The 16226-nt window shown below is 38.1% G+C and overlaps 1 protein-coding gene across 1 annotated transcript in view; it reads left to right on the top strand.

The window, feature by feature from the left end:
- Positions 1–16226, top strand: part of ROBO2 (roundabout, axon guidance receptor, homolog 2 (Drosophila)) — a gene marked incomplete at its 3' end in the record, with an annotated part of 131725 nt that overhangs the window by 28752 nt on the left and 86747 nt on the right. The window contains 1 exon segment of the mRNA XM_010077578.1: positions 1590–1601. Within this exon segment, the coding sequence (XP_010075880.1) occupies positions 1590–1601 (12 nt within the window).

Below are 16226 nucleotides of genomic sequence, written 5' to 3'. Positions count from 1 at the left end.
GACAAGGCTATTACTCTGAACTGAAAATGAAGGATGGGCAAACTCCCATTGACTTTAAGGAGACCACGAACAATGGTCTTTTTAATTAAAGGAAGCCTTAGTTCTGAATTCTTAAATTTTGCCAGTTTTGTCTGAAACTGCTTTTACTGTAACCACTTGCCGTGTAGAGGACCAAAACCACATAGCATTTCAAAATTTACTTTGAGGGTGCCTTGGTCCTTGAAGGTGTTCTGTAGTTACAGCTGCAAACCTATCACCAACAGCATAATCCTTAACTCCCTCATTCATGGCTCCCTCTTCTCAAAGGGGATGAGGATGCAGTCAGGGAGTTTGCATTACACTGTCACAAACAACAACAGAATTCGAATTCTATGACTCAGCCTTCATGACCTCTCTTCAAAAGATGTATATTGCTCTTATTCCACATCTCTCTGCAGAGGAAGGAATATGTCCATAATACCAGAATCCAGAATATCTTCAAATAGATGATGGGTGAAAAAGGGCAGCAGGCTTGAAATAGTTAAATGAAGTGGGTATGCCAAAGTAAGGATAAAGCTGTGGAAAGGTTGAGAACTAAGTATGCTGTGTTACCTCTGAATCTGCATATCTTACATTTGACCCTAGCCTGCACATAAGCATATAGATCTGGTTAACTTCTTAAAAAGAAAAAATGAAAAAAGTATTGTGCTGTTACTCAGAAATGTGTAACTACTACTGCCACTAAAATAAGGAAAGTTTAACCTGCACAGGTGTGACCTGGTGTCAATTTTATGTCCAACTTTTCGGCTCTTCTGAAAGGGGATGTCTATATTTTATTAACCCCTCTTCCCCAACACAAGTATAATGAAGGGCTGTTGCTATAATCAAGAAATCGCTTGTTGCAGCAGCAGCTTTCAGTCTTTATATCAGTCTGAAACTGTATTAACCTGTCGATCATTTAGCAGCAATTTTTTTTTAGGAAGTAGAAGTTATCTAAGCAGTAATTTGGGAGGTTCTGGACTGAAATCCCTGTGGCCATTTCAGTGTATTTGTTATATTTTCATCAGCACTGTCAGTGAGGAAAAAGCAGTGTGCTGTAAGCTTTCATGCCCGTTATTGAATGAGAAAAACTGTCCTGGGCTTTCTGTAGCTGTTACTGCTGTACTGACTGGTCGTGCTTAAAATTCAATTGGTATTTCACTCAGAGGGCAAACACCTTGCATCTGCTGGTAAGACATTTGGCAGACTGTGGTTTGTATTGATGTGTTCATCGGGATTTAAAAGTTTGTGCTAATGCAATGCAATTTTTCTTTTATCAGGCATTAACAATGATACTTGATGATGGCATGCAAAGATAATAAAAATTTTTCTCAGAGAACGGTTCCAGTCAGCTTGTTCAAATGCTATGCTCAAGTAAATGTGATAATAATGGCACGTGACTAAACAGTAACAACAGTAAACATTTTACTTAGGCTGTCATTTGATGGGTTAGCAATCATGGTAGTATCCATAGTGGAAGGTAACATTACATGTCATGCATTCTGACAGATATTCTTTTCTTTTTTTAATTTCTTTTTTATGTTCTCACTACACCATTGTAATGTCAACAGCTCGCCCCGTTGGTAAGTAACCATCCTTCTATCCATTTTAGCATGGCTTCATGCAATGCTTCATCTTTCATTTGCAACAGCATTTAGCTGGCTGAAATGAGCAGCCAGTGCTTAATATGTTAACCGTCTAACACCAGGCAAGTGATTTTGACTGACAAAGTGCTATTTCTGAACTTTCTGCGTTTTCTGCTGTGTCATGTGTAAACGCATTTGCCAAAACACCAACAAATACCAATCAGCAAAATGGGGTGGGTGTGGTGATACTGAGACAAAATCACTCATTCAGATGTTTTTAACAGTCTGTTTAAGGGCCTGGTATAAAAGCCATTGAAATCAACAGAAAGGATTGTATTGACTTTGGTGAGCTTCTACCAGGCCCTAAATGATCAGCTCATTATGCTTTTATTGCATTGCAGTAAAAGCACAGGCTTTGCATGTCCCGTCTTTCTTGTATCTTTCAAAGAGTTTTGAAATGAAGTAGTCCTGAAATTGAAGAGGAGATGGAGTAGATTTCCGTGCTTGCTAAGAAAGTTCATAATTGATTTTTGCCCTTGGGTCATCTTGGAGTGCGTTTTGGAATGCAGACTGCTTTGAATAACAAGTGCAGAGGAAGACAACCTCTGGATTTTTAATTCTCATGCCAAAAAAATTGATTTTTTTCGTATGGCTTTGAAATTACTTCTGAAAAATTATAAAAATCTAACTGAACCTAATAGAAACTTTGCATCTGTCAGTAGCTGAAATTCACTTTTGGTGTTCAGAAAGATCCTGAACATATTATTTAATTGTCTTTCACGGATGTTTACTCTGTGCCTATATGGATTTTCTAAACAATTTAACCAGTTGCTCTGCTCCTCTGATTTTTATCATTTGTGTTCAAATGTATCTTTTAGAATAATAATATGGTGACTCTGGGTTCATTTGTTTGTTTGTTTTTTTAGTTAGTGCGAAAAGTTGGTACTGGTGTTCATGGAAATTGCTGAGGGGTCTGGTCTTTGTTTAGTCAAAACTTTTGTTAGATATGTATTTGACTAAAGTTTGTGAGTTTGAACTTGTCTCAGCGTTTCACTGTAATGAGTTTGGAGGAAGAAAGAGTGGATTAATTTAAAGATAAAATCCTGGTTAGGCCTCTGTTTCCAGAACTAAGGTGATCCCATGGTTATTAGCTTGCTTAAACTAGCATAAGTAGAGCCAAGCCAAGTACTACTGCAGTCATGGCATGGCCTATCCACACCTGGAGAATTCCCAGTGCAGAATGGAAATTCACTGTTCTCCATTTGGGATTTTGATAGCAAACTTTAAACACCAGTCACTACTGTATTGCTTTGGCATTACACTAGTTCTGAAGAGATTAGTTCCCAGGAGTTGTAACAGTAAAACAGGAGTAAACTTGTAGAAAATTTTCCTTTGCTTAAAAAGTATAGTATGAATTTAGTATGCTTCTAATTTATTTTTTTTTTTGTTTTGTGGTGGGGGGGGGGGGGTGGGGCAGAGATTTATGGCTGTTTCTTCATTCACTAAGAAAATGCTACAAGCTTAAAAGTTATTTTACTTCTAGATATTTTTCTCACTTTGCTCACTCTGAAAAGAAAGGCAAGAAAAAAAAATCATGGAATAGAGACTGTTTCTGTGAAAGCCACATAAAATAGATGACTGGAGATTCACAAGAAAATGATAGGTTGCAGCAGTGTTCGTTTCAAAACACTGATTCTTTTTTAAGAATTTTCAGGTTGTTGAGTCATATATTATTCCCTCTCCAAAGCTTGTACAGAAGCTGTTGGTCTCAGGTTACTTTATGTCCAAGTATATGATCCTATTGTGTGACCATGCTGTGGGCAATTTGGCATATTCCCTGCCTATGCTATTTTATTTTGTTGCAAGTGAACCTCTCTGGTAGAAAGAAAATTCTTCTTTTACATGATATATTCAGAAAACATAAATTAGAATGTTTGACCTTAAAATAATTATTATATGGCCATATGTTCTTTATAAAATTACTTAATTTGGAGATTGTCTTTGAGAATTGTCAAAAGATTGTTAAGTAAATAAATCCAACCCCAAAGATATTTATCAGATAGAACCCCCATATGAGTGTGTATGTACTGACTGCTGTGTATAAGCAAATCTTTTTCTTTAGATCACTTTTATCTGATCCTGTACATGCAGAAAAGGCAATGCTGTCCTTATGATACCGTATACCTTTACCATTTTTTGCTTAAGGACCTGAAATGAAACTAATTTCTACAGTTCATATCTCTGTCTCTATTCAAGAGTGGGAAAGCAGGTAGCTACCTATCCTGCTTTTTGAGAATTAAAAGCCCGGTAAGGACAAACAAAGTAACTTCCCTCTCCACCACCAGTTCCCCACCAAAAAAGCTCAAGTGATCTGTTAAAATTGTCATTTGACAAGAATGGTGGGTCAAATCTTGTAGCACTTTTTTGTTCAGGAAGTTAACTGGAATGCAGAGCAAAAATACCTCTCCTTACAGAAAGGAAGCTAAAGCAAACACTACTTAATGTTATTAATCTCACAGCTCTCTAGGAGGGTGACATTTTAACAGAAGTATATTTATATATTTATGTATATGTTAAACTGCAGGGGAGCAGTTTTAAAGTTTATATTCTTTCATGACACCTAAGAATTATCTAGGTACCTCTACCTTTCATCACTGCCTCCAATTCAAACCAGACATGTTTTGTCTTTATTGTGTTTTAAACAAAACCAAACCATTTTCTTTCAATGGCTTGCCACTGAAGAATAGTGAAATGTATTTTTAATGTTCCAGGATTATAATTCTTGTTGCAAACTGAATAATTTAAATTTTCTATTCAGTTTTTGCCTGTTTCAAATATTTATATTCTGTTAGTTGTGATATTTTTGTTTAAATTTCAACTTGAGTGGAAAATTCAGGAGTGGGGTTACCAATGACCATGTTTGGTTCAAGCAGTTATTAACACATGGTATATGCTCAATAGACAAAAAGAGGTATGGTTCTGCCCGAGGTGGATGGCAGCTGGTGAATTTAACAGCTCTATGCCAGTTTACTCATCATGTTTGTATTTGCTGCTAGGAATAAATGTGTTGCCCATTTCTAAAATAGATGTTCTTGTATTTATAACCTCTTGAAAAGATTTCTGACAGAATTTACAGCAGATGGGTTTAGGAAACAAGATGTTTATCCCTATTTAGACCATTTCTGTCATTATTTCACCCATTAGATGGAGTTTCCAGATAAGCAAGTTAGTATTTTTTCACTTTCGCATTCTGCTGTATTTCTTATGGCAGTTGGGCAGGAGAATAGCTGCTAAAAGAAGCACAAAAGTTGGGAGGAGCCCAGAAGTTTCATACAGTCCCACTGAAAGTAACACTGACCCTATTTTCAAAAGCAGTTGCTATACTGCTTTGAAACAGAGGACCTTAAGTTCAAATAGAAGATCCATGAAGATCTGTCTGATGTTTCAGTTACCTTTTTACTTATCATCCAACAAGTCATTCAGTTGACACAGTACTCAGTTTTCAAATTAATTTCAACTACATCCAAGTGAAAATACAGTTCTTTGCATTTCAATTGCCTTGCAGTATGGCAAGTTTACTTAATTTGTTGTCATATGCTATGACTCATCTTCCCAGAAAGAAGCAACATGATGCAGTAAATATCTAGATACTTTTGCCACCTGGATAGAAATTAAATATCTGGAAGTAACTAAGTAAAGGGAGACCAATCAAGTCACAAAAACTTCACTTCCTTACCATGTTGGAGAAGGGAGAAACAGATAAGACATCTGCCATTAATTTTCCAAATTTTATATTAATTAAATACAGTCTGTTCACATTTAAGTGCAGTGGGACTGTATGATGCATTTCACTCTGCTCTGGGAAGTTTTTAAGACATAAATCAGTCTGGCATGAGTTAATGGTCTGTTAAGAGTGATGCAGCATGAAACATAAAATAGAAAGGACTGTATTTTTTAAAAGGTTGCATTAGGTGTTGTGACTAGAAATTATATTGTTCAGATGGTTCAGATTCATGAGAAAGATTTCTCTTTATTCTTCTCCATTCTGACTCTTGCAGGGAAAGTCTATATAGGATGAATGCTTTTATTTTTAGTAAATTCATTAATATATCACCTTCACTTGAGACACTGAGGTTTTATAAAATATCAGTAATGGTGATTGGTGTATGACAGAAGAGATGAGATCATGCTTGGCACTGCAGTGCCATCTTTCAGTGGCAGAAATCTCAAATCTTTCTCAAAGTCTGATAAGTTGCCTGTCTGCCTGCTGCTACTACCTGTAGAAATTTTCAGAAGAGGGTAAAGACACCAGTGGACATTAGGCTTTTTGAATTCGTTTCTTCCTTAGGTGAAAGAATAATGCACCAGTCTTGTTTAAAAACTGTAAAATTCTTCAGATTAAAGAGAAAAGGTTGCTATAGAATTAAATTCAGCATTCTTTGTGTACCAGTAAGAGATTAAAATGAAGACTTGACTTGTTCTGACATTTGTTGTTCTTTTAAAGACCAGTCTAAAAATCCTAAAGTCCTCAGCATTTTTACTTTGGCAAAACACCACTAGCTGAACTTGAATCATATAGCCACTTCAGATATCATAGAAATACAACATTTGCAATATATGGGCCATAATGGTTCTGCAGGTGGACACTGAGCACATTAACCACCAAGCATTTAAGTGCAGGGGCACAAAATTTGAAGGCAAAGGCAGGGGAGAATGAAGAACCACTTGCTGTAGGAGAAGATCAGGCTCGAGACCATCTCAGGAGCCTGAAGGTGCACAAGTCCATGGGACCTGATGAGATACATCCACGAGTCCTGAGGGAACTGGAGGATGAAGTTGCTAAGCCACTATCCATCATATCTGAGAAGTCATAGCAGTCTGGTGAAGTTACAAATGACTGGAAAAGGGGAAACGTAACCCCCTTTTAAAAGAAGGAAAAAAAAAAAGCCCGGGGGAACTACGGGCCAGCCAGTCTCAACTCTGTGCCTGGCAAGATCATGGAGCAGATCCTCCTAGAAGCTATGCTAAGGCACGTGGAAAAAAAAGAGGTGATTGGTGACAGCCAGCATGGTTTCACTAAGGGCAAATCATGCCTGACAACTTTGGTGGCCTTCTGCGATAAAATTACAACATAGGTAGATAAGGGAAGAAAAACTGACTTCATCTACCTGGACTTGAGCAAAGTCTTTGACACTGTCCCACATGACATTCTTGTCTCTAAATTGGAGAGACATGGATTTGAATGGAAGGACCACTCGGTGGATAGGGAACTGGTTGGACAGTTGCACTGAAAGAGTTGTGGTCAATGGCTCAATGTCCAAGTGGAGACCAGTGATGAGTGGCATTCCACAGGGATTGGTATTGGGACCGATGTTGTTTAACACCTTTGCGGAGACATGGACAGTGGCATTGTATGCACTCTCAGCAAGTTCGCTGAAGACACCAAGCTGTGTGGTGCAGTCAACACGCTGGAGGGAAGGCATGCAGTCCAGAGGGCCCTTGACAGGCTTGAGAGGTGGGCCTGCCTCATGAAGTTCAACAAGACCAAGTGCAAGGTCCTGCACATGGGTTGAGGCAATCCCAAGCACAAATACAGTCTGGGAGGAGAATGGTTTGAGTGCAGTCCTGAGGAAACGGACTTGGGGGTGTTGGTTGATGAGAAGCTTAACACGACGCAGCAATGTGCACTTGCAGCCCAGAAAGCCAACCATATCCTGGGATGCCTCAAAAGAAGCATGACCAGAAGGTCAAGGGAGGTGATTCTCCCCCTCTACTCTGCTCTCATAAGACCCTACCTGGAGTACTGTGTCCAGCTCTGGATTCCTCAGCACAGGAAAGACATTGACCTGTTAGATCGAGTCCAGAGGAGGGCCACAAAGATGATCAGAGGGATGGAGAACCTCCCATATGAGGACAGGCTGAGAGAGTTGGGGTTGTTCAGCCTGGAGAAAAGAAGGCTTTAGGGAGACCTTCTAGCAGCCTTCCAGTAGTTCAAGGGGGCCTACAGGAGAGATGGGGAGGCACTCTTTCTCAGGGAGTGTAGGGATAGGATGAGGGGTAATGGTTTTAACCTGAAAGAGGGTAGATTTAGATGAGATATTGTGAAGAAATGTTTTGCTGTGAGAGTGGTGAGGCACTGGAACAGGGTGCCCAAAGAAGTTGTAGATGCCCCATCCCTGGAGGTGTTCAAGGCCAGGCTGGATGAGGCTTTGAGCAACCTGGTCTAGTGGAAGGTGTCCCCGTGGATGATCTTTTAGGTCCCTTCCATCCCATACAATTCTATGATTCTGTGATTCACTTCCAGCTACTTTTCACTTTTCCCTTTACCTTCTTTTCTCATTTGCTTCTAGCAATAATACAGTTTGGATATGATCTCAGTGTTATTCAAAAGCAAAACTACTGTATGCCCCATTCCTTGAATGCTAGTGTTGTCAGTCAGCATAAATAGTCTTTTTTCCTCCTCACTCCTTTTCCTCTCTTCACTTAACAGTGGCCCAAATTGAGCAGAGTATCTCCTCTCAGCCTTTTTTATTCTCAAGGGTAAATGAACCAGGAACTTGTCATCTTTCTCACTGTAGATATGGCCCATTAGCCTACCTAGGCTCTTTTCTCACCATCTCCGTGTCTCTTCCCTTCAATGTCTGAATTAGTGGGGTTTTTTTTGAAGGAGATAACCAGATTACCCCCGTTATTTTGATTAAATCTTACTATATCAGCAAGGGGTATGCTTTTCTTTTTTAAAGATGCTGTCTCCCATGACAAAAAGAATCATGGCAGATTAAATGTCTTTTTGTGGGCATAATTTGTTTTGTTTGCTAAACTCACAGAAAGTATAGTGGCACAAACCATCCTCTAACAGTACAGTTTACATTAGCAAATGGGATAAAGTGTTGAGATTTTAGGAAAGCGCATTTTTCTATCTGATCTGAGCAAAAGGTATATCCTGAATCTCAGATACTTGAGGAAAAAGTGAAAAATATAAAAGCATTGTCTAGAGTAGAGGAAGTCCTAAGTAATGGAAGTTATTGGGCAGACAAAATCAGTGCTGCCTGTCTTTATATGTGTATATAAGTGAAGGACTTTCTAGAAGGGTGTTTTCCAGGAGCAACTCTAAGATGCAGGGGACACTTAAAAGAGGTGGTTGGATAAGATATAATAAAATACAGATGGATGATTAAATGTGAGCAGGCTACAGTCTAATTTGAGATGAAATTCTGACCAGATATTTAAACTTAAAATTTAAATGTACTGTAAAACAAAGAGGAGGAGGGGGTCAGGAAAAATGCTGTTGCTGAACTCAGAGCACTGGAAAGGGGGGTGAGGGGCAGAAAGTAGATGCCTTTCTTTTCTGCTATGTAGGAGACAGAGTTGGATTTTTTAATAATTATTCTCACAGTTTTGTTTTATTGACATTAGTCCTAGGAAGAAGGAAGAGCAAATCCTTGGCAGTATTTTTTTTCCTTTTGGTGCTTTAACTTTTGTTATAAAAATGATAAATGTAATTTTGGCAGTAATGTTAATTCAAATTGGAAAGGAAGATTTTAATATAAACCAAACCTGCTTTTTCATTATTTATCTCATGTCTCTTTTTTCCACCATGCAGATTTATCCCACCATTTTCTTTTAGGTCATCCAGGGATAAAAGAGAGATTTTCTGTGTCAAAATATATAGGACAGTTAGCGTTTCTTATTTATTGATTCACTAGACTTCTTTCACCTCTTGCAAAGAAAGAAAAAGATGGTTATGCTTACACACTTTCAGAGATTATCTGCTTCAGTGTTTCAGAACAACTGAAGGATAAAAATGTTGTTATATGTGAAATTCAGTACCTGAATTTAAATCGAATATTCGAACAATTAGTCCAACTATGAAGGAAGGTTTAGCATTCTGAAATGATAGAAGTGTGATCTTGTCACACTTGTATTTTTACATGGCTCATCTGAAAACATCAAGCAACACAAAACAAAAGGAAATTCTCTCTTTCCGTGAGACAGGAGCAGCATGAAGGACACTTACAGCAGAACTGGTCTGGGTAATAAACTTGGCAAGACCTCACCTCCCCCTGCCCTCTACCTCTGCGCCATTGTAACCTGATTTGTCCCCTCTGGTGCTTCCTTTCATTCAGTCTGCTAAAAGTTCTCCCCGCTTGCCCCCATGCTTCTAATTTTGTGTATTTGATATATTGGTGCAGGACATATGAGAATTATTTTGAAGCAGTGTCAACATTAAAGATGGTATCTGAGCTATGGATTACCAATACTCCCCTAGGTTATGGGAAGCTGCTTTTCAGAAGAATACAAATCAAGTACCTGCTTTGCCACCTCCATCTGTGTAATTTTAAAATAGTATTATAGGTCTAGTGAAAGGCTTAATGGATCACTTGTTATCCTCACAACCTAGCTGTTCCTCATTTTTGTTGACAGAACCATCCACCTGAAGAAAAAATCATGGACGAATGAAAACACTCTAAATGAACAAGGAAGAGAACATAGTTAAAGAAAAAACAAAATGTCCACAAAATGAGATCTATGCACTTGTTTCAAAGTCCAGCTGCACTTCTACAGACTAGGGAATAGTTATCGATTCCTATGCTTACGTGATACTCATGTCGGAGATAAAAATGAAACTCTTTTCCCAGGCAACTCGAGGGTAACTAACATGCTAAAAAGTTACTTCCTTCCCTGTCTGTAAACACACCTAATCACTGGAGCACACCGTAAAATCAAGAAGTCTTTCCATCATCCTTAACTTCTATTAGTTTATCCCTGACAAGAAATATCTGAACTAGTAATGGGCCTAAACTATCATCCTCTCAGGCTTCTGTAATGGCTCCTGTGTCAGAGGTTACACCCTTGATTTATCATTAGTCATAGCTAATAGTGCACTAGTAACTTTGTGTCCTAAGAACCACACATCACTTTGGTATCCATTAAGTAGATCTGAAATTCGGAGGAAAAAACTGCTGACTCAGCTCAAGTTTCTAGAGTTTTGAGACTGGTCATATTTTCTGTTTTCTTCTATTTACTCCATCAGCAATAGTACCGTTGCAAAATGTCTTTCAAAACTCCTAGACTTTCCTATCTGCACTTTTTGGCAGCTCTTGCCATGCAAAGGGCAAATGTTGTTACAGCAAGGTATATAAATAGGGTTTTACAGTTTTCTTTTACAATTGTGTCACAAAGGCATCCAAAAGTCCAATATCTACCAGACCATCTAGATAAATTTAACCAACGCACACAAAAGTGGAGGATCATTCTTTTCTTTCAATAATTCCTGTAGTGCCTTCAACAGTCATCTAAGCCAGTATCTGGAACCAGCAAAGCAATCCTACAAATAAGTAGTCCTACTCCACAGATGATGTCAAGGGCTACCTCCCTTTCAAAATATGTAGTACTTCAGCTTAAGGTCTGGGAGCTTCTATTATCCTTCATGTAAACGTCTCAGAGGCAAGTCTTAATCTGTATTTGGTAAGACTGGACCTGAGTTTGATCTCTTTAAATATCAACGTGTATCAAAGGCAAGCTGAAGTGGCCACATGAATGCTGTCACTGTGCTGAAGGTTTGCAAGGAACTTTGATATATCGAGTTTTAAGTCTCTGAGGGCTTTGCAAAAGAAAACTGATGTTTTTGGGGTTCCAGAAGTCAGAGGACAATTTGTGGAACGTCTCATTGTCTTATCACCCTAACTGACTCTCTTACTTCCAGGAAGAGCTACTGAGTATTCTACCAGGTGTAACTTTGATTGTTCAAAGGATTATTATGAAATTAATTTATTGCTGCAAATGTACAATGCTGAAAAAGACTGTAGGTGGGAATATTAGGTTGGTCTGCTGTCTCTTCCCTGCTGGAAGCAGAACTGAGTCTTACAGAATCTTAGTGCTTTACCAGACAGTGTGTTTCTACTTGTTCCTCAGAACTTTTTCCCCTACCAATGTGCATTATCTGTGTTTTGCTTAGAACGTTTACAAGTCAGCATCTTTCCCCTTGCCCTTTTTGAACCAGTCACAGAAATACGTTTATGGATAATAAACAATTCTAGTTTAAAATGAAGCACTCATCTTTATCACTTTATCTTGCCTAAGTAATCTTCATGATGAATTTCCTTTGCAGTTCACTATCGACTGAAATTAGTTACAATGAAAGGTTGTCAGATCTGTATTTTAAGCACTTTAAAGTTTGTTGCTGTCACTCTTTTCTGTAATATATTATATTTTCAATAAATCAAATCCAAAGACCACATAAGCCAATAGGAGAATTTCTACCAAGTTCAATGAGCTTTGAATAAAGCCTCACGTGCCATGGTATATGAGGTCATTTTATCTAAGTACGTGTAATTAAAAGATTACTGAAGTTTTCATCATCTGAAAATTGTTTGGATTATGTAAAATGAGATTAGTCTCATAGTGGCTGCCTTAGGTAATTGAGGAAGTTCAGAAAAAAAAACCAAACAACAGCAAAAATCCCATTGATATTAGTTGCTGTGGTTAAAATTCCATTTCTGCTTGTGGTAGCAATACTGGACTAAAACTTGCTACGATATCTACTTTTAATTAAAATCACAGCACCTGGGCTGGGGGAGATGTTGTGAGCAGGTCGTGATAATAAAATTCCCTTAGGATCATTGAATTCAGAGTGAACCACAGATAAGAAGATTGGCTTAGAAAACTGTGCCACTGGAAGAAAATGTTCTAGTACTTGATAAGGGATCAGTGTACATTTTGCTATAAAATTCACATTTTTCTGTAGTAATTCATTCAAATTTTCCCCTCCTCTTCTGAGTCTTCTGCCACATTTCTTATCAGGTGACCAGAGTTCACCTAGGAGGGTTGAACTCACTGTCTCAGTCAAGCTTCTCTACATCAGCAGCTTTATCAGGTCCTGGTGGTTCAGCATAACCTTTAGTATTGTGTAACAGTACTGGAAAAGAAATGAATGCAATCCATCCCATCAGATTAGAGATTCTGCTAACTATTAAGATTGGAGGAGAGTTGAGAAATCTCTCTGTAATAATTTGCAGTATTTGTTTCTTCTTTTTTTTCCTAAAGCTCTTTTAACACTTGAGCAGAGACTACCTTAATATACAATTATTAATAGATTAAAAGATCCATTCAGTCATGCATAAATTGTAAGAGTGTAACAATGCACTCTTCCCATTTTGAACAAGATACTAATGCTCACTACTGCTCATGCTTTTCTGTCTCCATTTTAATTCTTGCAGTAGAATACTGTTCTGTGCGTAAAAACAGTTCTGAACATGATGTGATTAACCTTAGAGTCCTCCTATCCCCTCATCTCAAAGCCCCCTCATACATGGCCTATGCTTTCTATTCATGTTCAGCCATCTGATTTCCATATCATCCCGCTCAGCCTCACAAGCAGCTATTAGCATAACAGAGCTTTAGTGTGACATTGATTGAAGCCAGCGCTTGCTGAATGTGGTATCAAAGCATAATTTGTCAGAAATCAAATCTAATTTACTGTTTACTATTTAAATTTCTTTAAAAAAAGTTTCAATGGAAGTATACTAGGTCTGTAGTCTTAATTGTTCTTTTTCATATTTTTGGCTAGTCTCCTGGAATCCAATGAATATATTTCCTTTTAGAGTCTTTGACTTTCAAATGTCAATTAAGCAAGAATTTTTCCACTCTGTTTATTCCAATCCAGTTAATGTTACATCTGAAACAGTAAAGGGTAATAGTCTGATAGGCACAACACTCCGATTGCTGCTTCATAACAGTTTTTTCAACAGATTCTTCTAATGACCTTAATGTCTAGCTTGAATTAAGCATTAAAGTACCACATAATTTTAACTGCTAAAGCATATCAAGCCCACTGTTATTTCTCTAACTGTACCTTTTCAGAATGTTTCAAAAATTCACCTACTTTGAGAGAAACAATAGTGGCTTGAATTAGTTTTTGTCCAATGTTCCACTGAAGCTGGGCTTTGAGCAAGTCGTGATCTCAGTTAACCTTTCTGCAAGATGGGAGTAATAATATTTATCTGTCTTTATAAACAGCATCTATATATGAAGATAATGAGCTTTCTTTTCAGGAAAATTGAAGACCCCAAGTGCTTATTCTGTCAAAGAAGCCTTGCTGTATCTGAACAGGGTCGCATTGCATTCTCTGGGCATAATGGCAGTCTTACTGCTTTGGTAATTACACTTGACCAAGAATTACTCCTGCAATTATTAACTGTTACTTTCAGTTTTAAATTTGCATTATTCAACTAGAAACTGTAAATAAAACTGATATGGGAAAAACATTGTTTAAATTCTGTAAACAATGTCATTTTTATCAGAGGCTGTCTATAAGCAGAATTATAGCTGAATGTGACAACAAACAGGAACAAAATGGGGCTTTCCTTTATGATGGAACCCAGTCTTTGAATAAATTAAAAAAAAACACACACAAGGTTTTATTTTTCCAAAATGACGTTTTTAATGTTCTTTAAAATTATGGTGTTAAATAGTCTGACTAAAGGAATTGGCTTTGTGTGCTAATGTGTGCTAATGTAGTGACCAATAAAAATCAGCTCCTTGTGAGATCAAGAGACTATATTTAAATCAAAGCTCTGATTCATTTATTTATTTTTATAGTGAATTTATAGTAATTATGGCTGAAAAGATAGAAAATATATCCTTGCATAACTATACATCACTGTTTACTGGAGTCTTTAGAAAGCCTAAACTAGTAGCTGTGAGGCCATGGATCTTCTGTTCACCCAGTATGGCAAATGCTGGAGAGGACTTGGTGTGTGTGGCAGGGAGAGAACAGAGCAACAGGGTCAATGTGTGTAATTTAGATTATCTGGACTGAGCTACAGTCTAAATTCCTGCTTCTTTTCCTTGTCTCTTTTTGCAAAAGAAAGGGTTCTTTTTCTGCTCTTAGGAAAGTGAGAGATGTTCAAAGTTAGGGGTAGGTCAAAAACTAGAAAATAGGTAGAAACTAGGACCTTAATCTCTCGTTATTCCTTGACTACCAAATTACCTTAATTTGGTCCTTGCTACAGCAACAAGTTCAGTGCTATTACATCTGCTCAGAGCTTTCAATTATTGACTTACAGTAGAGCCTTGTGTGTGTGAGAATGTTTCAGATGAACCCTTAAACTTACCTACCTTGCATTTATTTGGTTATGTGATTTGAAAGGCTCACGGAAATGACATGCCTTCTTCCTTTTGTTGAGCTGTCTCAGAGCACCATCTGCATAGCATGCCCCCAGTGCACCAAGCATGCTTACAAAAGTGATCTTAGGCATCAATCATGCTTAGGTATGATCTATGGGATAGTCTCCTGACATCAAGTTTTTAACATCACGCTAGAAAGATTATGGTCTTGAGGCCACCCATAATGCAGCATAGGCGTAGGATGCATGCATAGTTCCTCTCAGATGCAGATATAACACCTGAAGAGGTTAGAGGTTTTCTGCTCTCCCTTCTGCCTGAGGTTGCTATTGATTCTATATTAATATCCTGGGCAATGAACTTCTATGGCTGAGCAGCAAATGCTGAACTAATTCAGTGACCTTTATTAGGTGGGTGATCAGAACTGTAGAGATACATTAGTGTAAGGTCTACCTGTAGGAATGGAGGTTTCTAATTCACAACTTTTTTCCCTTCCCATATGACTGAATGAACAAACACATAAGCTGATTACCCCATTACTGCTTTCTGACACCTGTAGGGATTGCATACAGATGTGCTAGCTAAAACAACGTGAGGGAAAAACAAGTAGCTTGCTGCAGTCCAGCGCTTTAGGAATAGTACAGGATGAGTATGATCCTAGAGTATGTGTAGCAACACCTATGCTCTTATAGAAACCTCCAAACATATGAGCATAAATGGGCAGCAGGAGGGCACCCAGCTCTTTGCCCCTGTGCTTTCAGAAGACTAACACTGGCTGAGACCTAAGGAAGAGGTTCTCTCTCCAGAGAGGCCAAAAGGAAGACTCCCATGTTGTCCTCACCCTCTGTCTTCTAAATTGATGGCGATTCATGTTTATTAAGTGCTTTGCAGTTCTTGTTTTAAGAATATGTTAAACCAGTGCTATTCAACTGGTGCTCTTTAGACTCCTGCTGATACGTAAAGCTTTGGGAAGTACCTCATGAGATAACCACAAAGTGTATTTCAAAAAAAATCCTATCTGCATACATTTCTATGCAGTTAGCAGATTTGTGTCTGTGCTGTCAGCAGGTGTAATCGGAAGCTGGGTCTTGATTGCTCTTCGTGCCTAATTAAATAGTTTGTAATTATAATGGTGAAAATATGGTTTTCTAAAACACTTAAATTCTGTTTACCTAAAAGCTTAGTGTTCCTAAACCATCCCTCTCCACAACCACCAAACCAGTAGTGGAATAGGAGAAAATTAATGTGGGGAGTTTTATTATTATTTTGTCCCCTTCATCAGCCTGCCCTAAAAGTTAGCTAGTCTTTGGATGAGAGTATTTAGAGGCACTGCTTACATTTTTAAGATATGAAATCAAATTCCAGTGAATTCCAGTGTCATGCATAGAACAGTAATTTACTTTATCACATTATGCTCAACACAGTCACTGATGTTGTTTTTTCTCTCAAGCCCTCCAACCTTGCTTCTTCCCCACTTTCCTTCTGCACATTAACACC

This window comes from Pterocles gutturalis, unplaced genomic scaffold (genome assembly GCF_000699245.1).
Source record: "Pterocles gutturalis isolate BGI_N339 unplaced genomic scaffold, ASM69924v1 scaffold378, whole genome shotgun sequence".
NCBI classification, from domain to species: Eukaryota; Metazoa; Chordata; class Aves; order Pterocliformes; family Pteroclidae; genus Pterocles; species Pterocles gutturalis.
Note: the sequence above shows the minus strand (reverse complement) of the source record. Positions and strands in the feature narration are given on the sequence as shown.